The sequence below is a fragment of the Dermacentor albipictus genome, chromosome 9 (genome assembly GCF_038994185.2).
Source record: "Dermacentor albipictus isolate Rhodes 1998 colony chromosome 9, USDA_Dalb.pri_finalv2, whole genome shotgun sequence".
Taxonomy (NCBI): Eukaryota; Metazoa; Arthropoda; class Arachnida; order Ixodida; family Ixodidae; genus Dermacentor; species Dermacentor albipictus.
Genome location: NC_091829.1, coordinates 2,629,615 through 2,655,213, shown reverse-complemented (window position 1 = coordinate 2,655,213; position 25,599 = coordinate 2,629,615). Strand labels below are relative to the sequence as shown.

The following is a 25,599-nucleotide window of genomic DNA, read 5'->3' as shown; positions in this document are numbered from 1 at the left end:
GTCTTGCGTGATGTGCATCGCCTGCCACGGCTGTACTCCACTCACTCGGAGGAGAGAATCGAGTCCGGCCGTGTGCCTGCCAAATTGCTTCGGTCCTCAACCACTAGGTCGCTGCGCATGCGCAGTACGGCGTCGCAAAATGCGGACTGCCACGGGACGCAGTGTGTATTCCTTAATTATACACGCGTGTACCCGCCATCTCCTATCACAGTACGAGCACCGATATGCCTAAGGAGTGTACTAGCAGGCCTCTTCGAATGTGCCTGTGGCGCCTTGAGCCCTTAAGGGCAGTAAAAGACATGCATTCATTTTTTCCAACTACCCCATTTTTCGGACGTTGACTGTACAACCCACCAAGAGGATGATTCAAATGGTCTGTGGGGCGAACGCGCGGCGGAACAAGGACGAGAACAAAGTACCGTCGCAATGAGGAATGATAGGGAAAGGAACTGTGAAGGAGCTTGAGCTCAAAAAGCATTGGCTGACGCCGAGATGCTGGTGACCCTTATCCAAACCAAAATAAACCTTTTAAAGCATGGAAATGCAACACTGAGGCGTTGTGCGCGGACTGAGAGTATGTAAGGAGTCTCAGGATAGTTTAGGTTGACTTACCAGCTGTTGAGAGAGAATCTCACTTGTGACAAAGTGCAGGCCTCATACCAATGAGCTTGCCATCAGTTGACGGAAATTGCTCATATCCCCTTCAGTCACAGCATCTACGTTTGTGGACGGGACCTATTTTTGCCATTTCTGTGCAGTGATAGCAAGGAATAGAACACAAACATTAAGCATAGGGTAAATTGAACATTATGGTAACCTAAATTACTTTCATTTTACTTGTGAGAGATATGTATCGTTACGGAGTACCGCTTTGGTGACGGCATTACCGTGTTTTACGTGACGTTTGACATGGGGCATGTCGGTAACAACCTCGGAATATTCTTTTTCTTGAAATGCTTGAAGCCAATGAATAACTTTTTCATGTAATTCGAGCGGGGCATTTAATGCTTCTTATGAGGAAACGTAGCACGACTGACTTACAATATTCAAATATTTAGTTACTCTATAATTATGATGTCTCATCATAAAATGTTAAGAGTCATTATACCGTCTTCATTTACTTTCAGTGGAATCTCAAGCACGATCTATGCTTGACACGCGTATCGACAGTCGATCATAATTAGGGACTGAACGGGATGTTCGAAAATATTTGTTTCTGTATGCATCTCCGTTTTATTCGTATTTGAAAATGTTCGACTCGATCTGCAATGGGTTTTACCATTTTTTAGAAGATATTTTATTCAATGCGCATTTTGCTAATCCCTCCCTTCTGATTTCTTTTTGAATAAAATAAACAGTACTCCTTACTATTCAAAGTGGATTAAGTTTTTTTTTGTTTTTTAGCATGCTTACTAGGAAGTTCATGATTATATTGCGCTTAGTGTTACACAGACAAACGATAGGGACAGCACACGGACGTACGTAGCGCTAAATATTACTAGGACAGCATCGAGCGACATGGTGTCGGGTGCTCGAAGGCGCTCAGGGAAAACCTGGAAAACTCGGGGAATTTGGAAATGTCAACTTGGTAGACACCCTGTACTACGTATTCCAGCCATGATGCACACAACTTCCGCGTAATATGCATACACCACAAGAAAGGGTCATACCCCAACCCGTGTTTCGAAATACCATGCGTGCAGGTGAGACCACTTGGTTTTTTTGTTTGTTGTTGTCGTTAACTGGAGGCGTAGACCGAGCGAAAGACTCGGCAGGCTATTGCAAATTGGCTATATCACAGGAGATAAAAGACGGAGAGAAAATAGAGAACGGACGCACATAAACTCGAAATGTAGGCAACAATGAGCACCAAGAAATGAACAAAGTGGAAAGTAGATAGCTTTATGACGTCATCTATAAAAAAAAAATCTTATCAGTATGTGTCCATTTGGGTGCAGCAGCGCGCACCATGTTGGACATTATCAAAGGGAACAGTAAATAATATTCACTATACTATTACTATAATATTGTTCACTACAGTAGATGAAAGGAAGTGTTAATTGTCTGCTCTTCACTAAACACGTTTTTCTGTCGCAGAGACTCCGTCTGGACTTCGACAGCTTCGACCTGGAGACGAGCAGCCAGTGCAAAGCAGACTGGGTCTCCATCGAAGAGAACAGGGTGCGTGAGTCTTCCTTCGTTTGGCAAAATCCAGTCGTTATGCAAGCACCGCGGTTGCTGTCCTCGCAGGGTTACTATATACGTATAGCCTATTACAGCCCGCTGCCTCTGGGTACTCTGTGGCGGTGGGTCGCTCTGTGCATAAGAGGCTGCGGCCGTTCCGTTCAGCAGACGCGAGTGGAACGGCGCATGGACCAAGTCCAAGATTATAGACTTCAAACGAGAGCAGCTGATTTATGTGCGCGGAAGGCAGTTGTGTTTCGGTGATTTAGCGATGCATGAGAATGCCTTAACTTTCCTGCCGTTGTGACGAGGTGCCGCAACGGGTGCAATGTTCAAAGAACGGACGGGCTGCACTGGTTTGGCGCATTTATACGCCTCGTGCACCGCCTATAAAGGCGGCACTGATAGCCACCTAGCGGGCGCTTCCAACAGTAAGCGCGAGTGCAGTAGCAGACGAGAACCCTTTGCAGCAAGGATGGTTGAAGTTCGCGGCTGCGATTTCTCCTTTTCCGGTGCCAGACTGCTTCTAGGGTGACAGCTGTAGGGAAGACGCTGACCTCTGTGGGAGTGGGTATGAACACGATGTTACCGGTGTTTGGGACAACATGGTCCGCGTACGTGCCAGGTACGTCCCGCAGTAAAACGCCATGAACCCCATTTACATGAGGTGGAGCTCATGCGAACTAGCCGATAAATTTTGTTGACTAAGGCGATGTCTCGATCGTGTTTTTTTTTTAATTCTGCCCTTGCCGTAATGCTGCTTATATACCTCAATAATAAGCACCCGTCGTTAGTGCAGACTTATATCAAAGAAATCCGCACGGTGCGATGTCTGCATATTCCGTTCTGATTTTTCTGCCGATGAATACATGTGACATCGCCGAATAAGTGCAGTCAAAGTCGCCTCAAGAACAGTAATTGCGAATTTATTGATGGAAACGCGTACACTAGTCAACGAAGTCACCAAACGCACGGGTTAATAAGAGCGCGTGTTAGCGCTCTACCGCTGATGAACTGCCGTTCCCGCTGCAGTTTTTGCAATTTTACATTCCCCAAGGGAGCAGCTGCTTGCAAACTTACAAAGCTAAAGTCTTACTAACTTTGAGAATTTTTATTTACTGTTACTTGAGAGAGGTGCCATATTTAAAGGCAGAGCAGCGCCAGTCAAAATAGATGAGTGCTGGCAGCAAGGCCGGGTTTAGTCCTCTGCGGCGTAAGCATAATAAGAAATAATTCAATTGAGTACAAAATTCACATGCAGGAAGCGACTAAGTTGTGAAACAAACAAATCACTCGGCGTCTTAAGTCTGCTCAGACAGCATCGAGGTGTGATGACTTCCCAAACGTGACGCGAACTTTTCAGTGAAAAATGGAACAGAAATACCATATGCAGCAACTATTAGCAATTCTCGCCCGGAACTACATATCTTCTAAACACACTAAAAAAAACACACAATATCTAAGATGCCCTTGGGCGAAAAGAATGAAGCTGGTAAAGAAGCACTTAATTTTGCTTGGTATCATTCCGATGAGACACTGCGTGATTTTTACCCTTCACAAACGAGGCAGGGTGAAAACCTCGCACGTCAAAAGAATCAACTAGAGTTATGCACGAAGCAACTAGCAACAGTAAAACAAGCGCGAAGCCACGCATAAAATAGATGTAAAAACATGACCCTATGTAAACCCTAGGTTTGCTGATGACGTGTTCCCTTAAAGGGACCCTACGCTCTAAGCCGAAAACGGGGAAAAGGGGACTAACGGCAGCCGTTGGACCTTTGGATCAACGGTTAATCCACCGTGCGTGCCGTGTGCAGAGGCGAAGTGTCGTGCGCAAATTTGGGGGACTAAATGTTCGTCCTTGCAAGGTAACGGTCGACGGTGGGGATCAACGGCACAGTTTAGTCCTCTGACTTTAGTCCCTTATTTTCTCTATATCACTCATGGCTGAACCCCCGTATACATGCAGGGTGTCCCATGTAACTTAGCCAAACCTTAAAAATATGCAAACGCCACGTTGCTGGACCGAACCAGTTAATGTTCTTTGCAGTCGCTTGGAGATACTCTGATTATTTTTGCATTCCGTGTAATTATATAATCATTCCTAATTAATTAATCAGTTACTTAATTATTGTAATTAAGTAAAAGTGTCAATGACAACATGGTAGAGCAACACGAATACTCCCGATACAGCTTTGTGTTGCTCCATACGGGCTACATAAAAGTGCTTTTCCGAGCGTCAAATTAAAATAGCCTGCGAATGCACACTAAGTGCTTCGAGCGGCCAGTCGCGCGGCAATTTTTTTTTGTGTATTCGCGGGCTTCTTTCACGCTCGGAAAAGCACTCTTATGTCGCACGTATTGAGCAACAGAGAGCTGTATCGGGAGTTTTTTCATGTTGCTGTACAATTTTCTCGTTGACGCTTTCATATCCAAGTATATTATTTGAGAAGTTGATTAATTATGACTAGTTATGTAATTAGGCAGAATGAAAAAAATTATCGAGCATCAAACATCACCACCTCGGTTCTGTCCAGCAACGTGGCATTTGCACATTTTTAAAATTTGGCTCCAGTTACGTGGGACACCCTGTATATATGTCTGCGAAACACCACCAAGCGTCATCTGCGCAAGCCGTTTCGTACTCTGCATTGCTCAGTTTTTACCGCACTGCGACGATCACGACAATAATAACAATAACGATAGCGATTTGGTCACATTGGTCATAATCCACGGTGTGAATGCAGTCGGTACTCAGCGGCGAGTTCCCGACTTGGTAATCGCAAGCGCATTCTTGGCAGGCGCGCATGACGCCGTTGGTTAACATGTCGCTCATCTTCGGCTGGCTGTTTCGGTGCGCTTTTCTTCTTTGGCTGACATCGCAGCCACCAGCCTTGCATTGGTAGGGAACATTTAAGGAGGGGGGGATGTGGAGTTTTTAGCTCTCGCGGTGTTTTTCAGGCTCTGGCGATGGTTGTGTAGAGGCCATGGCGTTGTGTTGCCGGGGGGGGGGGGGGTGGAGGGGGCTCCTTGTCCCTCTCCTCCCTGCCTGGACGGGGTGGCAGCGGGTCATAAAACACTGTCGCTCTGCTGTCATCCCGCCCACACGCAGGTCAACAGGCTTTCGCCATTGGCTAACATTTGGCGGGATTCGGGCCCTGCTTGCGTGCACTCCGGGTAAGCGCGCGCAAGTCGTGTCCCGGGGAGACCACATCGGGGCATCTGAAGGTGCGTACGTGTTCCTCTCTGCCGGCGGCGGCCCCCTTTGTCCGCCGCCGGCCGATGGTTACTTCGGCTCGTCGGGGTCCTGGTATCGGCGGGCGCGCACGCACTCTTCCGTCGTCTCGATGTCCTGAGGCAGCGTATGCCGATCGTGCCCCCGTCTGTTCGTCTGTAGTTTCTTTCTATTTCCCTTTTCTCTGCTGTGGGGCGCGCGATGGCAGGCGCTGACCGAAGGATAGGCAACTTCTTACTGCTGGGGTTCTTTGTTCCTCGTTTCTTTGTTTTCTCTCTGTCGCGGTGCGCCGTTAGTGGCCACCGGCGACCATTCGGCCATGTTTTGTGTAACTATAGCTTCAGATTCGGACGGGACGTTAAAATTTATGTTTGTATTGACTCCCAGTTTAATAAATGTACTTTCTGGCTTCTCGAGAGCTTTGCCTAGGGTCTCCCTTGCTGCGCGCGCGGTCTCGTCTTCCCCGTAAGCTGCGGCCGGCGGGGCGCGTACGCGCGCAGCTGCGCGTCGGCACAAGGAGCCTGCCGGAGCAGGCGCGGACGCGGTGCCCTGCACGCATGGCGCCACGGAGTGCTCGAAACCGCGGTGGTCGTCCGGCGCGCGCGGAATCGGAGCGTGCGTGCCGTGAGCGTAGCGAGGAGACCACATAATAGGTTTTGTGACCGCATGCGGCAATGAGAGTGACAAAAAAGAAAAGAAGAAAAAAGAACATTGTGCTTTGGAGGCGTCTGGGAGCTTGTCTGTGGTTTTGTCGATATATCGTCTCTTTCATGTGCGCCGCGGTGCTTTGGTGGTATATGGTGGCCGAGTCAATGGAAAATGGCAACAGAATAGGCAGAGGGCCAACTCTAAAGTTTTTGTGGATGGCCCACACAGTCAAAACTTACACACTTATGGCTTGATGCACGGAATTGTTAATTCTGGGGCTTTTGCTATAATTACCTTTCATATTAACGAACAATTTATTGTAGTCCCCTGAAGTTTATTATATTAAGATTTCACTGTAGCATCCTTTTCAGTATTCCTGAATGGCACTTTGGTTTGCCACCTAGCACCCTGCTGCTGAAGTGACACTCAGCGAAGTAAATTAAATTCACTCAAGGTGCCCTAAGTTTGCCCATCTGACCAGGATATTAAAGAGACACTAATCCCCGAATGCAGAGATCTAACTTGGATCGGGCTTGGACTTGACTTGACGAAGTCGGCCCGAAGCAAGAGGCGGACTTCAAAGCGCCCAAGTCGGCTTTCGGGTTTCATAGACGCTCAAGCTGACTTGCTTCGTCACGTCAAGACTGTGCTTCAATACAAAAGCAGGTTGCTCGTCTGTGTTCGAGGTAAACAATAAATTTATTAGCGTAAGGCATGTTGTACAGCAAAAAAGTATGTATCTTCCCAAATTTCCACCAGGGCATAAGTGCTGAAGTATAGTTTGCGTAAACTTATTCTATCTGGCTACGTCCGCCGCTGCGATGGGCAGTGTTGCTTGCGGAAAGCGCGCGTTCCCGGCGGATTTAAGTGGTCTTCAAGTTTCTGTGTTTTGGCGCGCTTTTGGAGTTGCAGGTTTCACCATCTTTTCAAGTCGCCGCTACACTTTCAGGCGACAGTGTATTTTAGTGCAAATCAATTTTATCGTCACATTTATTTTGGTTTTAGTTTATCTTTAACTCGGAAGTCTTGTTGCATGTTTGTTGCCGTAGATAAGCGAACGAAATGGTTGGTTCGTATGGTGGTCTTTAAACGGCTTTTGTTCTCAATTGCCGCAAGGCGTTCATGCCCCGTCTGGGCCGGCAACCGGATACAAGAGGCCGAGGCGAGGCATACGGTCGGTTTCTGAGGGAGCTCGCGCGTCCCTTTTCGCCTCTAGGCATTCCAGGAGGAAGGCGACGGCCCGTGTTCTGCTCGGGCTACGTGACCCTTTGAAGAAAAAGCCAACCTATTCGAACGCACTAGGCCGTAGTCACAAACAAGCAAAAAACTGCAACATGTGCTGCGAACGAAGAGTACCGAGCGCCGTTGAGTCCCCTGCCCGGACCCATATGGGTGACAACACACGATAAAAAACAAAATAAATAAATAAAATGACGCGTGCAAACGATTTGTCTGCTTCGCATGGAGGGTTTGCCGAAAACAACGAGAGGGAGAGTGCGGCACAGTCGTAGACATCGCAAATTGGCAGTGCGTGTCGTCTGCTAGGAAAGTGTCGTCTGTTAGGAAAACAAGTTGTGGGGCTCGCGCGACGGCCGCGCGCCGCATTTGGTACGAAATTGCTGTTCTGTCAACAGGCTTTGACGCTTAAATGTCGCACTCACGTACGGTCTCCTCCCAAGAGAATGCACCGCAACGCAAGACGGCAGCCCATTTTAAAGAAGACGAAAAGAGCCTGCCGACGACACTCCTGAACGACTACAAGCATATTGTGCAATGCAAGAAAACTGACGTCGCGTCGTTGACCAAGAAGAATCAGACATGGAAAGAAATAGCAAAACATTTGAATGCCAACCACGGGATTACGCGGCGCGATCACCTGCAACTAAAAAAATGCTGGACCAACCTGAAGCAAAAGCGGAAAGAGGAAGCTGCGGAAGGAAAGGGAAAGCGCCACAAAACTGGTAAGCGCACATGTTCTGCATGACTGACTTATTTGGGCTACTTTTTATTTTGTGTAGTCACAGGAGATGAGAAAATACGCTCGCAATCAATCTTTCCGCGACTGCGGGAAGCGCACCAGCATCGGGCGCGGGTGCTTCGCGATGAGCAGAGTCACCTTTCCTACTGCGCGGCACACTGTTGACTGAGGAATGCGGAGCAGACCTCCGGTGACTGTTTGAAACGTGTCAGCGCCGTAAAACATCACAGCCATCAGCAACTGCAGCATGGGAGGCACACAGTCGGTCCTCTGTTGTCCCCATTTACCCGGATAGGCAACATAGCGAGAAGTCGCACGGCGTTCTTCGTGAATCTGTAGCGACCGAGGAATTGTTCGTCGTCGTACAGCTCCTTCAGATTCCCTCGGTCACGTAGGGTAGGTCGCGGAATTTTCGGCAAGGGCTGCGCCTCTGAAAATGCTGTATCCATGGCGTAGCAAGCAAACTCGAAAGCAGCTAACCTCCGCGCGACGTCCGTTCGGGAGGCTGCCATGTTGGAATAACACACGAAGTCAGTTTCAAGGTATCCCGGGAGCAGACTTCAAACTTGAGCGGACTTCGACGCTGCCAAGCCGTTCGCAAGTCGTCCGCAAGATCAAGCACGATTTACGACGCGCGGCGAAGCTGTCTTGAGACTGCCAGAAGTCAAGTTCGAGCCAAGTTAGATCTCTGCATTCGGGGGTTAAGTGCTTCTAACTTATATTTGACTGTGGCTGCTCCTGACTTAATTTTATTTTCATGATTTTACTCTGGCTATGACGCGTTTCATCTGCTGTATACTTTGGAGTTGTTTTATTTTGTTTGAACTGCTGCATATCTTCAGTCAATTTTTTTTATCTTCTGTATTTATATGTCAGTACTGTATACGAAGGACTTGGCATTTGTATGCTAGTATTCCTTTTTTGGTTTGTTAATTGTGGCTCAAGATGATGGTGGCAATATGTAATTAAAAATAAACATCGGTTACTTGAGTTCGATCATTGTTTTTGCTTGAAAAGCTATGGCAACCTGGAATCATTGCAAAAGTGATTTCGGTGCGTGACTGAAAAGTATGATTTATTCCAAACACTATATTCAATCCGAAACACATTGTTTTGTATTGAATGTTAATCATTTCTGTTTGAACCGTTAGCCTCTAGAACATTAAGGTGGTATAACCATTACCTTTATGGTGGGCAACATTTAATCTTGGGGGAACAACTGTTGGTTTAGTGGAAGTACTTGAAAGGAAGAACATTTCTCCAGAGAAGGGCGAACAGATAGTTTCTGGGCTAACTTAACTAGCCCGACCATTGGTCCTCCCTGGCTTAAAAGTTGCTCGTAAAGTTAGTCCCTGTGGACTAACCTAAACAGACTAATCGTTGAACCTCTAGGGACTAATTGGGAAGGACTAAAAGTTGCTCCTGCAGTTACTCCCTGTGGACTAACCTGAACAGACTAACCGTTGGTCCTCTAGGGACTGACTGGGAAGGACTAAAAGTTGCTCCTGCAGTTACTCCCTGTGGACTAACCTTAACAGACTAACTGTTGGTCCTCTAGGGACTAACTGGGAGGGACTAAAAGTTGCTCCTGCAGTTACTCCTGTAGACTAACTTTAACAGACTAACCGTTGATCCTCTAGGGACTAACTGGGAGGGACTAAAAGTTGCCCTCACTTTTAGTTTGCAGTAGTTGCTCCCCCAGTTAGGCCGCTGCATTTGCTCCCGCAGTTAGTCCAAAATTGGTTCAAAATCTGTGGCAGGTTATTTAGTCCCCCAAGAGACTAACAGCCATACCCGTTTTAGTCCTTTTTGGCTTAGAGTGTAAGCCAAAAAGGACTAAAACGGGTATCGCTGTTAGTCTCTTGGGGGACTAAATGACCTGCCACAGATTTTGAACCAATTTTGGACTAACTGCGGGGGCAAATGCGGCGGCCTAACTGGGGGAGCAACTACTGCAGACTAAAAGTGAGGGCAACTTTTAGTCCCTCCCATTTAGTCCCTAGAGGATCAACGGTTAGTCTGTTAAAGTTAGTCTGCAGGAGTAACTGCAGGAGCAACTTTTAGTCCCTCCCAGTTAGTCCCTAGAGGACCAACAGTTAGTCTGTTCAGGTTAGTCCACAGGGAGTAACTGCAGGAGCAACTTTTAAGCCAGGGAGGACCAATGGTTGGGCTAGTTAAGTTAGCCCAGAGACTATCTGTTCGCCCTTCTCTGGAGAAATGTTCTTCCTTTCAAGTACTTCCACTAAACCAACAGTTGTTCCCCTAAGATTAAATGTTGCCCACCATAAAGGTAATGGTTATACCACCTTAATGTTCTTCTAGAGGCTAACGGTTCAAACAGAAATGATTAACATTCAATACAAAACAATGTGTTTCGGATTGAATATAGTGTTTGGAATAAATCATACTTTTCAGTCATGCACCGAAATCACTTTTCCAATGATTCCAGGTTGCCATAGCTTTTCAAGCAAAAACAATGATCGAACTCAAGTAACCGATGTTTATTTTTAATTACATATTGCCACCATCATCTTGAGCCACAATTAACAAACCAAAAAAGGAATACTAGCATACAAATGCCAAGTCCTTGGTATACAGTACTGACATATAAATACAGAAGATAAAAAAAATTGACTGAAGATATGCAGCAGTTCAAACAAAATAAAACAACTCCAAAGTATACAGCAGATGAAACGCGTCATAGCCAGAGTAAAATCATGAAAATGAAATTAAGTCAGGAGCAGTCACAGTCAAATATAAGTTAGAAGCACTTAACCCCCGAATGCAGAGATCTAACTTGGCTCGAACTTGACTTCTGGCAGTCTCAAGACAGCTTCGCCGCGCGTCGTAAATCGTGCTTGATCTTGCGGACGACTTGGGAACGACTTGGCTGCGTCGAAGTCCGCTGAAGTTTGAAGTCTGCTCCCGGGCTAGCTTGAAACTGACTTCGTGTGTTATTCCAACATGGCAGCCTCCCGAACGGACGTCGTGTGGAGGTTAGCTTCTTTCGAGTTTGCTTGCTACGCCATGGATACAGCATTTTCAGAGGCGCAGCTCTTGCCGAAAATTCCGCGACCCACCCTACGTGACCGAGGGAATTCGATGGAGTTGTACGACGACGAACAATTCCTCGGTCGCTACAGGTTCACGAAGAACGCCGTGCGACTTCTCGCTACGTTGCCTATCCGGGTAAGCGGCGACAATAGAGGACCGACTGTGTGCCTCCCATGCTGCAGTTGCTGATGGCTGTGATGTTTTACGGCGCTGACACGTTTCAAACAGTCACCGGAGGTCTGCTCCGCATTCCTCAGTCAACAGTGTGCCGCGCAGTAGGAAAGGTGACTCTGCTCATCGCGAAGCACCCGCGCCCGATGCTGGTGCGCTTCCCGCAGTCGCGGAAAGATTGATCGCGAGCGTATTTTCTCATCTCCTGTGACTACACAAAATAAAAAGTAGCCCAAATAAGTCAGTCATGCAGAACATGTGCGCTTACCAGTTTTGTGGCGCTTTCCCTTTCCTTCCGCAGCTTCCTCTTTCCGCTTTTGCTTCAGGTTGGTCCAGCATTTTTTTAGTTGCAGGTGATCGCGCCGCGTAATCCCGTGGTTGGCATTCAAATGTTTTGCTATTTCTTTCCATGTCTGATTCTTCTTGGTCAACGACGCGACGTCAGTTTTCTTGCATTCCACAATATGCTTGGAGCCGTTCAGGAGTGTCGTCGGCAGGCTCTTTTCGTCTTCTTCAAAACGGGCTGCCGTCTTGCGTTGCGGTGCATTCTCTTGGGAGGAGACCGTACGTGAGTGCGACATTTAAGCGTCAAAGCCTGTTGACAGAACAGCAATTTCGTACCAAATGCGGCGCGCGGCCGTCGCGCGAGCCCCACAACTTGTTTTCCTAACAGACGACACTTTCCTAGCAGACGACACGCACTGCCAATTTGCGATGTCTACGACTGTGCCGCACTCTCCCTCTCGTTGTTCTCGACAAACCCTCCATGCGAAGCAGACAAATCGTTTGCACGTGTCATTTTATTTATTTATTTTGTTTTTTATCGGGTGTTGTCACCCATATGGGTCCGGCCAGGGGACTCAACGGCGCTCGGTACTCTTCGTTCGCAGCACATGTTGCAGTTTTTTTCTTGTTTGTGACTCCGGCCTAGTGCGTTCGAATAGGTTGGCTTTTTCTTCAAAGGGTCACGTAGCCCGAGCAGAACACGGGCCGTCGCCTTCCTCCTCGAATGCCTATAGGCGAAAAGGGACGTGCGAGCTCCCTCAGAAACCGACCGTATGCCTCGTCTCGGCCTCTTGTATCCGGTTGCCGGCCCAGACGGCGCATGAACGCCTTGCGGCAATCGAGAACAAAAGCCGTTTAAAGACCACCATACGAACCAACCATTTCGTTCGCTTCTCTACGGCAATAAACACGCAACAAGACCTCTGAGTTAAAGATAAACTAAAACCAAAATATATGTGACGATAAAATTGATTTGCACTCAAATACACTGTCGCCTAAAAGTGTAGCGCCGACTTGAAAAGATGGTGAAACCTGCAACTCCAAAAGCGCGCCAAAACACAGAAACTTGAAGACCACTTAAATCCGCCGGCAACGCGCGCTTCCCGCAAGCAACACTGCCCATCGCAGCGGCGCACGTAGCCAGAGAGAATAAGTTTACGCAAACTATACTTCAGCACTTATGCCCTGGTGGAAATTTGGAAAGATACACACTTTTTCGCTGTACAACGAGCCTTACGCTAATAAATTTATTGTTAACCTCGAACACAGACGAGCAACCTGCTTTTGTATTGAAGCACAGTCTTGACGTGACGAAGCAAGTCAGCTTGAGCGTCTACGAAACGCGAAAGCCGACTTGGGCGTTTTGAAGTCCGCCTTTTGCTTCGTGCCGACTTCGTCAAGTCCAAGCCCGATCCAAGTTAGATCTCTGCATTCGGGGATTAGTGTCTCTTTAATATCCTGGTCAGATGGGCAAACTTAGGGCACCTTGAGTGAATTTAATTTACTTCGCTGAGTGTCACTTCAGCAGCAGGGTGCTAGGTGGCAAACCAAAGTGCCATTCAGGAATACTGAAAATGATGCTACAGTGAAATCTTAGTATAATAAACTTCAGTGGACTACAATAAATTGTTCGTTAATATGAAAGGTAATTATAGCAAAAGCCCCAGAATTAACGATTCCGTGCATCAAGCCATAAGTGTGTAAGTTTTGACTGTGTGGGCCATCCACAAAAACTTTAGAGTTGGCCCTCTGCCTATTCTGTTGCCATTTTCCATTGACTCGGCCACCATATACCACCAAAGCACCGCGGCGCACATGAAAGAGACGATATATCGACAAAACCACAGACAAGCTCCCAGACGCCTCCAAAGCACAATGTTCTTTTTTCTTCTTTTCTTTTTTGTCACTCTCATTGCCGCATGCGGTCACAAAACCTATTATGTGGTCTCCTCGCTACGCTCACGGCACGCACGCTCCGATTCCGCGCGCGCCGGACGACCACCGCGGTTTCGAGCACTCCGTGGCGCCATGCGTGCAGGGCACCGCGTCCGCGCCTGCTCCGGCAGGCTCCTTGTGCCGACGCGCAGCTGCGCGCGTACGCGCCCCGCCGGCCGCAGCTTACGGGGAAGACGAGACCGCGCGCGCAGCAAGGGAGACCCTAGGCAAAGCTCTCGAGAAGCCAGAAAGTACATTTATTAAACTGGGAGTCAATACAAACATAAATTTTAACGTCCCGTCCGAATCTGAAGCTAGTTACACAAAACATGGCCGAATAGTCGCCGGTGGCCACTAACGGCGCACCGCGACAGAGAGAGAACAAAGAAACGAGGAGCAAAGAAAAAAGAACCCCAGCAGTAAGAAGTTTCCTATCCTTCGGTCAGCGCCTGTCATCGCGCGCCCCACAGCAGAGAAAAGGGAAATAGAAAGAAACTACAGACGAACAGACGAGGGCACGATCGGCATACGCTGCCTCAGGACATCGAGACGACGGAAGAGTGCGTGCGCGCCCGCCGATACCAGGACCCCGACGAGCCGAAGTAACCATCGGCCGGCGGCGGACAAAGGGGGCCGCCGCCGGCAGAGAGGAACACGTACGCACCTTCAGATGCCCCGATGTGGTCTCCCCGGGACACGACTTGCGCGCGCTTACCCGGAGTGCACGCAAGCAGGGCCCGAATCCCGCCAAATGTTAGCCAATGGCGAAAGCCTGTTGACCTTCGTGTGGGCGGGATGACAGCAGAGCGACAGTGTTTTATGACCCGCTGCCACCCCGTCCAGGCAGGGAGGAGAGGCGCACGGAGCCCCCCCTCTCTAAAGGGACTAAAGTCAGAGGACTAAATTGTGCCGTTGATCCCCACTGTCGACCGTTACCTTGCAAGGACGAACATTTAGCCCCACAAATTTGCGCACGACACTTCGCCTCTTCACACGGCACGCACGGTGGATTAACCGTTGATCCAAAGGTCCAACGGCTGCCGTTAGTCCCCTTTTCCCCGTTTTCGGCTTAGAGTGTAGAGTGAAAACGGTTAGGCCAAATTTTGCAGACGCTTTGGGTCCACCTACAGTAAAACATTCGCGCCACAATTTAGATTAAGCGTCTCATAATAAGAGAGCTTCGGACGATTACAAGTTACCCTCCTCCATAGCCATGATTCGCTCGTTCGCCGAGTGTACGCTCCGCCTTCACTCGCTCTGCGTCATGACGGCACGTCGTGTCGTCTACTTCCGATTGTCTTGGAGCCAGGGCGCGAAACATCTCCAACCTCTGCGCCAGCGACCTGTGCCGCTATCCTGTTCGCGTTAGAAAATCCGACGTTCGGTTTCGCCTCACGCGATTGTCCAGGCTGCGCTGATGGTCAATCCAGGTCAGCCTAGGTCAGTCTAGGCCAATGTGTCGATCCGAAGCGGGCGCTGTTCAAGCAGCGTGCGTTGCGAGCGTTCTGTCGCAGCGCCGAGCGTGTCTGGTATTCGGCTAACCGCAGGCGAGCTGGGCGTTTCGGCGGTTGGGTGGAGGCATAAACTAAAGCCCCTCCAGATTACTATTGCTGTGGTGAAGAATCTTTAGCGTAGATGTACGGCGAGGGGCCTGATCCATCGGTCTGCATGGTCCAGCCACCTGGTGCCACAGAGCTTAACAGGCCATACAAAGAGCTAATATCACTGTAACCAAGTGCAAAACATTTTAAACATTTAGGAAAACAGCGTGTTCACGATTACGCTCCTGCCAAAAATTTACGCTAACAGCACTATATTAGACGAGACGCGTTCATTTGAGGGATCGCCAGTCGTTTGTGCGCAGGCGCGAGTAAGAGTGGGCGCGAGAGAGAAAATCTGGAGGCTTCTGCTCTTTGAATATATGACTCTGACTAGGCATTACGGAGGAGGTTTCTTAGCGCGTGTTGTATGCGTTGGTCCCCTAGACATGCCGGCGTTGCGGAGTGGGGTCGAGTTTGTTTACGCTCCGCCGGTGGCTGCCCGCACGATGAGGCAGTGGGCACAGACGCCCCATTTGGTGATCGCTCTGTCTGAAGGGGCAAGGTGCTGACTGGTGTTGTACAAGTCGCGGGTCGCTTTTTTCGTCGTGACGATAGACTGGATTTTTTACAAGCACTGCTCCAGGAGGGCACATGTAACCGGCAAACGGAGGCCTCAGGAGAGCACCCGAGTTTATAATAAAGCAGGCGGTGCAGGATCTCCAGGGAACCCAAGGGGTAGCGGAGGGATCAAAGCTGGAAGCAGGGCCGCCCGTGGGTTGGGGCCGCGGAGGCCGAAGCGTGCCAGAGGGCGTTCGCATGAAAAGTTGGCTGTCCGATGGTAGTTTGTGCAAAATTGTTTCAGGGTCCCTATAATAAGGCATTTCATTAAGGCATTTGTTTGCCAGTCTGGCCGACATACTCTTTCCCGCCATATAGTGGCATAGAATACCTTGCTCCTTCCATACAAGTTCTATCAGTCGCTTCGGTGTTATTTGCATTAAACTGGCCTTCATGCTTACATTTAATTTTATACTAAAGTTACAGCGCGTGGAAGCACAAGCGAAAAAAAGTTACGAATAGCTCTCGGTGCTTTTCACATCGAAGCTGTATATGGCTAGCCGATCCGTCTGTCCGTCCGTCTGTCGTCTGTAAGCCGACAACTCCGGCGCGACCCCGGGCGCATGTGCGAAAAAAAAAAGATAGGAGGCTCGATTGGCTGCGCCACTAGTGACGTCATTGCTCTCCGTCGCAGCCGAGCGCGCGCGTATCAGTTTCTCTCCGGCTCCGATAGTAAAACATCTTTATGATTGAAATGGATAGGCCACGCGTCATATGTACTACTGAGGAGCAGGCAGCGTTCAACCAGCAACGCCGCGAGCAGAACTAGGAACGAGCTCGTCTATGCCATGCCGATGCTGCATCCCGGGCTTTTTTTTATGGCACGCTTTCTTGTATGTATGTATGTATGTATGTATGTATGTATGTATGTATGTATGTATGTATGTATGTATGTATGTATGTATGTATGTATGTATGTATGTATGTATGTGTGTGTGTGTGTGTGTATGTATGTATGTATGTATGTATGTATGTATGTATGTATGTATGTATGTATGTATGTATGTATGTATGTATGTATGTACAGAGTGCGGCATATTTCGCTGCGCATGTTCGAAAAAGGTTTTGCGCTCACCGCTGTACCGTTCTTGCCGAAATTTTTTAGAAGGATCACATGTTGGAGTCCACTTCGTTCAGTGTAACAATTGCCACAGTTGATTACCTGATATTTAAGAAAAAAATGCAAATTTGCCTGCACTTATGGGGATGCAAGCTGCTGCCGCGACGGCGCAAGCATAAGCTTGTGTTGTCGCCTGCCGGCGGCTACAGACAGCAGCCGGTCAGGGAGGTTTGCCGTGCGTTGCCCGCTCTTGGAACACGTGACTGCCCTCCCTGAAATGCTGCTTTCTAAGAGGACAGCTTAGATCCGCCTAGAAGATTTGCATGTGGAGAAAACACACAAGGACTTGTTTGCTTCTCACACTTGGCTTATATGGCACATCGATATATTGAATGTTAGTTAGTTGATCATTACGGATCATTAAGTTAAAAAGAACAAGATCGGTAACACTGCCGCATTTTAAAGATAATTACCTCCTGCGTCTGTCCCTCCCTCTTGCTTCATCCCTATTGGATGACGCCAACTGGTGGCACATGACAGCGTTACGATATGGCGATGCGTAAAGCATGCGGCTAGGAAAGAGACCAGGGCCGTTATTTTGTAGCGATGCCTTTTCCGATTCTATGCTTTTTCAGGCTTTTCTATCTTGGCCAGTGGTCAGAGCGACGGTCGGCCCACATTATCAACGGGATCAGGCGGCCATGTGTGGTGGGTGATAAGAATAGCATAGAATAAGGCATAAGGCATCGCTACAATATAGCGGCCTAGATAACTCGAAATCTGGAGGTACATGCGGGCTGCCAGTTAACCAAGCCACCCGAACCAAAAGCGCCAAGTATGGCTTGTATGAAATAAAAGAACAATATGACCGCGCGGACGATCAGAGAGGCGACTATGGATGACCGAGTACGTCTCCCCCCGCAGACGAGGACGAGGATCCTGTGTTCGAGCTCGCTACCGCCGCCGTACCTGAGCTCCTCGTCGGCAGTCACGGTGTTCCTCGCCACGGACAAGATGAGAAGCAGCCGCGGCTTCCTCATGCGCTTCTCCGCCACCAACAGCCGCGGTGAGTCTCGAAAAACGCACGAGAAGGATCCGCGAGTAAAAGACTAAAAGCGATGTAACTCCGCTTGGGTAAATAACGCCCCAGAACGTGCTCATCACGTCCTGTCCGTGAAGGAATGCGATGTATTGATGCACGACGTAATGCACCGAGCACTTTCTACTTGCAAGTCATGTGGGCATGCTTCGCGACCTCAACAAATAGGTTCATAAACAAATTACTCACTGAACATATGCTAGGTGACAGTTGACCTCATAAATAATCGTATAGTGCACTGTGTTAAACCCTGTTGCGCTCAGGACCACGGAGGAAGGAAAATACTAGGAGGGGGCGTCACGCGACAATTTTGAAGCCTAGTCACAAAAAATTTAGTGGAATGGGATGATGGGAAATAGGCGCTCACGTGATAGACAAGCGGTAGCTTCAGTCGGCTCGCTTCGGTTGCCTCTGCTGCGGGAGTTTTGGAATATTCGCACATTGTCGGCGTACCAAATGCACGCCGAAATTGAGTGAAGGAGTGCATGTGTGTGAAGCAGTCGAGTCTGTGTTATGTCACTCAGGTAAAGCACCGAACCACCACGCGGTTTTAAGCAAGCAGCAGACAAGCGTGAAGCAGCGAACGAAGGCGTCGGTATTATGCCCAGCAATCCGCGACGACCACCTAAAGGACGACTGGTCGCGTATCGGGGCGGTTTCAGGGAAACGAAGGAATCCTTTCGCCCTGCAAACGTGTAAAGGCAACCAAGCCGCCCCTTGCGACGGCGATTCGTCGCGTTTGGGGCCATCTCCTGGGAAACAATATGATGTTTTTCGCCCCTGCAAACATGTGCAGGCGCTCAAGCGAGCGTTTAGTGCCGGCAGCGACTGCTTTTCCGTGTGAAAAAAATTCCTCCCACGTTGTGCCCAACGATAGACTGGCGAGCCTGGCACCCCGACCATACTTGAGGTCGTGCCGGCCCACTGCTATGGTAGACGGAACCAGTCGGCGCTGTCGTCTTGCTCAGTGCCTTCTGCATCTCAACAGACGGGCGAGAACTCAATAGGCACGCCTCAACAGCGTAAGGACGGGGCACCGAAACATCTTACAAAATAGTGCAAATCTACATCAGTTCTATGAACACTACGTGTGCGTCTTGTTCACTGCCCCCATGACCACCATTTTAGAAGTCTCGCCTTCGTGATGAAGTTCGCCGCGAGGGGATGTACGTTTGTGTCGTAATCGTCTTGCACTTTCACAAGACCAAGTGCCTCGGGAAATGTACCATCCGGTTGACGAGGGCACAAGCGATCGGATCGGAGCACAATGTGTTCAAGGTTCTCCTCTTTGTCCCCGCATGCCCTGCACTGCACAGTACTGTCGTCTACCGACTGGCCGTCTGCGCACCTTATTGCGCGGTGTTCCCGCACGGGTCTCGAACAAAAGGCGAACACTTGTTGTACAGCCGCTCCGCAGAGATGGCCGCTTTGTGGACACTATACAGGGCCAGGCTATATTTTTGGTCCATTGCGGCTTGCCACATCGACGTATCCGCTTCCTGTACTCTAGAATGACCATTTCCTTTCGCTGTCCTCTTGGATGGGGTCAGTAAAGAAGAGTTCCTGCAGAGGTTGTAGAGACGCCTGCTCCACTGTGTGCTCACGCCCTTTAGAGTGGTGTACCGGAACACGCGCTGGGCCCACGGCTCATCACTCGTGAGGGGAATCACTCGTCCCTCGTAGGCTGCCTTGCTCCTTGCCTCGCGTGCCTCGAAGCTGGACCATCCGAGGTCGTCCTGGATGGCCTCGACTGTCACGAGCCCGTGACGTGCCACGGCCAGTCGTATAACCCCGCGCTGACTGCGTTCCAACCACTGGCGTGTTTTGGCGGACAGACAGTTGATGGCGTTGGCGAATGTTAGCACTGGCACGTGTATTGCCTTCCGCAGGAGCCTGTTGCACCCCCACAGTCGTCGCAACACATTGACGGCTCTCACAGACCCGCCTGTCGAACATGTTCCTCGTGTTTGGCAAACAGTGCCGCTGAGGTGTGAAACTTCACCCCGAGGTGCCTGTATTCATCGGGCACTGCAGTGTGAGTCCCCCTCCGGAAAGCGGCACAATAACGTCCCCCTCCGTGCCCGAAAACTGCGTGCATGTTCTGGCATTGAAGTGGAGACGCCGCTGGTGGTCGGCAGCCAAACTTCGGAGGTCACTGCTGCCAATAACACAAGGTCACCCATCCAGGTAGCGTCCACGTGCGTGCCGCGCCGTCGCACATGAGGCGGAGTGCGAGTCCGAATCCGGATTTCAGATGAGCATGCTCCATCCCCGCCATATGCAGCATGTAGAACAAAGGGCAGCCCTGCCTGAGTCGTCCCACAGGCTGTGTTTTGGCGTCTCTGAAGCACGCCACCACAATCTGTGTACATCTGCCGAAGAAATTCTACCCACACACGGGCCATCTGTTGTTGTTCTAGTCGGCGGAAAAGCTAATCGCGCGGCACATTGTCATATGCCTTGGAGACATCAACAAAGCATCCCCCTCTTGATTCGCTCCGTGCCACCTCAGTGGTTTGGATGAGCACGAAAACATTGTCTTCCAAGCGTCGATTTGCTCGAAAGTCATTCTGGAGCTTGGACATTATGCCAGCTTTCGCTGCCCAGCCACTATTTTCCACAATTTTGGGAAGTTATCGCAAGCAAAGCACTAGACTTGAAGAAGGGACAACACGAAGCGGTTCGATTGTCCCTTTCTTCGAGTCTCGTGTTTTGCTTGCGCTAACTTCCCAAAATCATAAATCACCAACTGGCCTACACCTACACACTGTTGTGACTTATCCACGATTCCACGACTTGAGCAAAAAAAGTCTATACAAGACGCTCATCAAAGTAATTAGACGATAATCACTTAGGCCAGCGTCGCCTCGTCGCTTGCGCACTCTGCCGCTCAACCAGTCAGATGCGATCGGACCGTCTTTCAGGATGGTGTAATGAATATTGTAGCGAAGTGTTCTCGAGCAGACTTGCATAGGCATTTAGAGGGGCCCGCCGGTATTCCGTCCAGTCCGGTAGCAGTGTTTGCACTGATACGTGGGCGTTCGCGGTCAATAGCGAGCCTCGTTATCTGCCACGTGTGTCCTTCACTCGGGCGATCAAGTCAAAGCCCCTCAATAAAGATCAAAATGAATGCCGTCCTCAGCTATTTTGAGCTGTACCAGGGCCCGCTTCTCTCTTTTCAGACGGAGGAATTCCTCCCATGCCCGTATGCACTCTTCTACGGAGCATGATTTAGCAGCCGCTCTGTGAAGGCGGTTCGCGGTCTGTCTTGCGGCAAGGGCTTCTTTCACTTCTTTGTCCCACCGGCCTTTGCGCTTTACGCCTCCACGGGTATTCACAAGGATTTCGTGCTTCTTCAGGTAGCGTCTTAACACGCACACAAATTTTGAAAGTGCTGCTCAAACTCTTAAACAATGGCCTCGTACGCCTACTGTGGTTTGGATGGGTTCCGGTGTTCCTTTTGATTCGTTTGGATTTATAACGTCCTCTACTTTGTTTTCCTGGTTCCAAGGTGACGCGACCACGAACTGCCATGGGAAAGCCACAACAAGCCTGCGTGATACTTACGTGGAACGCCTAGTTTATCTCGCTCCACTCCGCGCTTATCCTTGTATAAGTGATACAACACATCGCTTCTCAGCTGGAAAGAAATAATCCTCTTTGCTGGAGTGCTCGTTCTCTGGCGCTCTCTGACCTTTCGAATGCTAGGGTCCTCCACCTGCTCAAGCCAGCTCTTCTCTATTCCCACTTGGCAATGTAGTGAAACCACTTGACACTGGCGGCAATAGCGCATTCTCAAGGACATCCTCGTTCTGCGGTTCGCGAAACTGGTTCTCCGGCTGACCAGTCTCGGGTATCTCGTTATCGCGGTGGTCTGCACTGTATTCATTCGTTTCCGCCACAGCCTTATCGGGTGTTTCCTCTATAGTGTAACTCTCGTAACTGAGTTGAGTTGCCAATATATTTATTTATTTACAAATACTGCCATCTTGCATAGCAAGATATTGCAGGAGTGAGTGCATATATATGTCAATCAATTGAAGAATACATTTTAGTGGGAACAAGAAAACGAACAATATACAATGTCAGGAAGAGCTGGTTGATTAATGAACTTAGTTAGGCAATAGGTCGGCAAATTCATCGCTCGACAACTCGCGCAAGGACCCATTCTCGCGCCTTTGGACGGGTTAATGCTTGTAAAACCAGAAAATAATGCCCCTCTCTCGCAATGACATATCTGATCTGTCTGAGAACAAATGCGGATAGCATTCAGAGAGCTTTCCTGAAACGGCAGCTTCGGTTGTTAGCTTACCGAAATGACCCTCGATGAACACTGTCGTGAGTGGCAAGCAGACGATCTATTCTTCCACCTCCTGGCGGATCCATGCACATCGGTCTGAGTGGTCGGACACATACGATGGATGGACAACATCCATTGTTGCTGCCGAGCCGCGCAGTGCTATGCACGGTTTCCCGTTTACTGCCAGGTCAAGCACCTAAGGCTCCAACAACTTGATGTTTCATTCGCAGTCACTGACATACGAAAACGCGACCCTTTGTGCAGTTTACCGTCATGTGACCCGGCTCATTGCATTTGGAGCAAATGAGCGGCCTCCTAGTCTCAAAAGCTTTCTTTGCCTTTTGTGCGTTGGTCATTTTTTCACTCAGTTCACCGTAGTCGTTTCTTTCATTTTTACCTTAAGGGACCTTTTTTTCTCTCTGTCAACTCGAGTGCTCGTATGGTGCTTCACATAACGGTTATTCGCACTTGTTTTCGAATTGTATGCCCTGTCAACTCCCAGGCTGTTGCTCGACGGCGCGGTGCGTACTCCTCAATGAGTTCGGCTGCTTTCGTCGCAGAAGGTACGTCGCCCCGATCGTGTAACCAATTCCTTTCCTGCTCTGGGAGACAGTTAACCTCTCTAACAAAACCCTCTCCACTACTGTAGGCACTCAGTGCCTTTTAACCATTCGGCTAAGTTTACTATTGTACAGATACACGGGATAGCTCCTCGACTTCTCGGCGCCCCGAGATCTTTGTCTGAACGCTCAAAGTCTGTGCTTCTTCAGAAGGCAAACCTTGACCTTCTCATAGGTGTCCGCGTCCTCCTTGCTGAGCCGCGCAACCAACTCTGCTGCCTCGCAGGGCAGAACCGTCGTCAGTAGCCTCTGAGACCATGTGTCTCGCTCAAACGACATGTAAGAAGCCAACAAACACTGACACGAGAGACAACACAGGGGAAATTATTTGTGCTTAACAAAGGAAATAAAGAAACGATAAACTAATCGAAATGAAGGGGGATGAAAAAACATCTTGCCGCAGATGTGGAACAATCCCACAACCTTCGCATTACGCGTACGATGCTCTCCCAATCGAGCTACCGTGGTGCCATTTCCCCATCCACTTTCTTGGGTATTTATGTTTCCTGGTAGAACCCTGGGAGTGTTATACAGCGGCTAACACTCCCAGGGTTCTCTCAGTGGAAACGGCGCCGTGGTAGCTCAATTGGTAGAGCATCGCAGGCGTAATGCGAAGGTTGTGGGATCGTTCCCCACATGCGGCAAGTTGTTTTTTTTACCCACTTCCATTTCCATTAATTTATCGTTTCTTTTATTCAATTAGTAAGCACAAGGAAATTCCCCTATGTTGTCCTTGGTGTCAGTTTTTTCTGGCTTCTTATATGACTAATAAATATAGGGCCCCTCGGTTAACCCCCTTTCTTCTCGCTCAAACGACAGTTTTTCACACCTTCTTTCAAAATTTGCAAGATGCAGACCGATATCCCCTGATACCACATGCGGCTGCATTTACCTAGACATATTGAACTCTGCCTCCTTGTTGAGAAGAGGTACCAGTTGCTGCAGGGACAGTTGCCCGACCTATTTCTCAGGTTCCAACTTGTCGAGCTCAATCTCGCGTTCCAGCCTCCTTGCCCTGTCTTTCTTCCTTCATTTCCCGCTCCCGCTGCTGCCTTTCGGGCTGCTCTTCCTTTTTTTTTGTTCAGGGAGGCTCCATGCTTCACTGAGCTCCTTATCATAGGCCCCGAAATCAACGATTGCCTGTCTGGTCATGGGTTTTCGTGTCGAACCCTTTGCGTCTCGCACAACAGCAACAGGTCCAGCTTCCGCAGCATCTGCAAAGCCATGGTCCTTCCGAGTGCCGGCTACTTCCAAACATCCGAAAGTACCCAACCTCTAGGCTTTCAGCAAATTTATCTTCCAGTGCTAAACTCTTACCGCCTGCTAGAACCTTGTTCGCATCAAATAAAAAGCGAAGCACTCACCCAAACGGGATCGATGTGTCGAGACAGCTGCTCTCTGGGCTGGCCGATCGTTGTTGCCGCTTGTCGCTTCAGATGTCACCGCTGATCACCAGTTGTTGCGGCGCTATAAGTTATGTCTCGAACCCGGCTCCATTTGGTAGCGTGGCGGAGGCTTCGGGTTGAATAAACCAGAAGCTCGGAAGTTGGAAAATCGAAGACCAACAGGTTTATTGGCACTTGAACAAAATATATTTACATCGTTGAGTAGAAAAAAAAACATAAAAGGGTCAAGTGTTTAGCGACTAGCATCTGAATGAGCCTCGTTTCCATTGCCCGGAACAGCTTCTTTTCTCTCAGCGCCGTCGTTATGCCACGCCTGTGAAAACCGTCCCTCCTGGCGGCAGCCAGTCACACACAGGTCACAATCAAGAAACACAAAATACACTGTCGCAGAAGGAATATTGGACCGGCGGCCACACCAAGTTCCAGTGGGCACAAAGGCGGAAAGAGGGTGTGACCATGGGAATGGCAGAGGAGATATTTTACTCCGAACACTATGGTCTTCGCTGGTTCTTAGTAGAGGGCAGGCAGCAGTTCGTGGCGGCTTTGTTTCGGGAAACGTCCATGAGCCCTTCGCGTCGTCTCGCCTCCCCCGGCGTGGCAACTCTTTCTTCCCTTTGTGCCGCTTCTTCTTGTGCGTGACAAACAGCACGGCGTCTACTGCACTCATAACAGCACCCAGCAACATGGCCGTCCGAACACTCGTTGAGAAATATAGTGCCTGCACGATAAGATACTACTCCTTCCTTCCACTTTCAAGCCCATGGTTTCACTAACTTCAGTCAACAGGAGCCATATTTCCCTTCAGGAAAAATAGCTGCGTGCTCTTCCCGCAGCCCCGTGGCTGCACGACGCTGCCGGCGAGAAAAAGGCGCATCAACTCGAATCTATAAGCTGCTACATTATTCGCGGGTGGGCTTAGATTTGAGGATGCGAAACCGCAGGCTTAGACAACCAGTTTGCGAACAGCGGTTACATCGCTGCACGGGTATCGAAAGCGTGCTGGCTAAGCCTAACCGGTCACCCGTATCACGTGTCACTTGAAACAAAACTGGATTGTGGGCCGCTGTACGGACATTCCTGCTGAATAAGTTCCGTTTCGCGACCCTGTTGTAGGTGGCGCATCAAGCGATGTCGCGAGAATGATGTGCCAATTATCTGAATATAATGCGTTCTCTTTCACCTGTTGCTCGTGCCGATGTATGTATTTTGACACTAAGCATACGTTAAATTAAACTCAGTTGACCGTTCGCGCTGTCCGTGTTTACTTGTGGGTGTTGGATTTACATGCGCAGTTAATCATGCTGCACCAACCAGCCCACCAATAATGTTTACTGCAAGCGGGCTGATGCATTCCGGTTAGCAGTGATACAGACAGCAAAACAAGAAGGAACAGGACGGACCTCAACCCTTCCCTATATGCCTTTTTGGCTTTACGCGCAAACGTACCCGCTTAAAAAGAGTTTGC

General features: G+C 49.3%; 1 protein-coding gene across 3 annotated transcripts in view; it reads left to right on the top strand.

Annotated features, from left to right (window-relative positions):
- The window catches only part of LOC135909198 (ovochymase-2-like), a 337,884-nt gene that overhangs the window by 199,326 nt on the left and 112,959 nt on the right, over positions 1-25,599 (top strand). For all 3 annotated transcript variants that reach the window (XM_070524733.1, XM_070524732.1, XM_065441041.2), the window contains 2 exons: positions 2,098-2,181; positions 17,634-17,775. In XM_070524733.1, the coding sequence (XP_070380834.1) occupies positions 2,098-2,181; positions 17,634-17,775 (226 nt within the window). The remainder of the gene's footprint in view (positions 1-2,097; positions 2,182-17,633; positions 17,776-25,599) is intronic.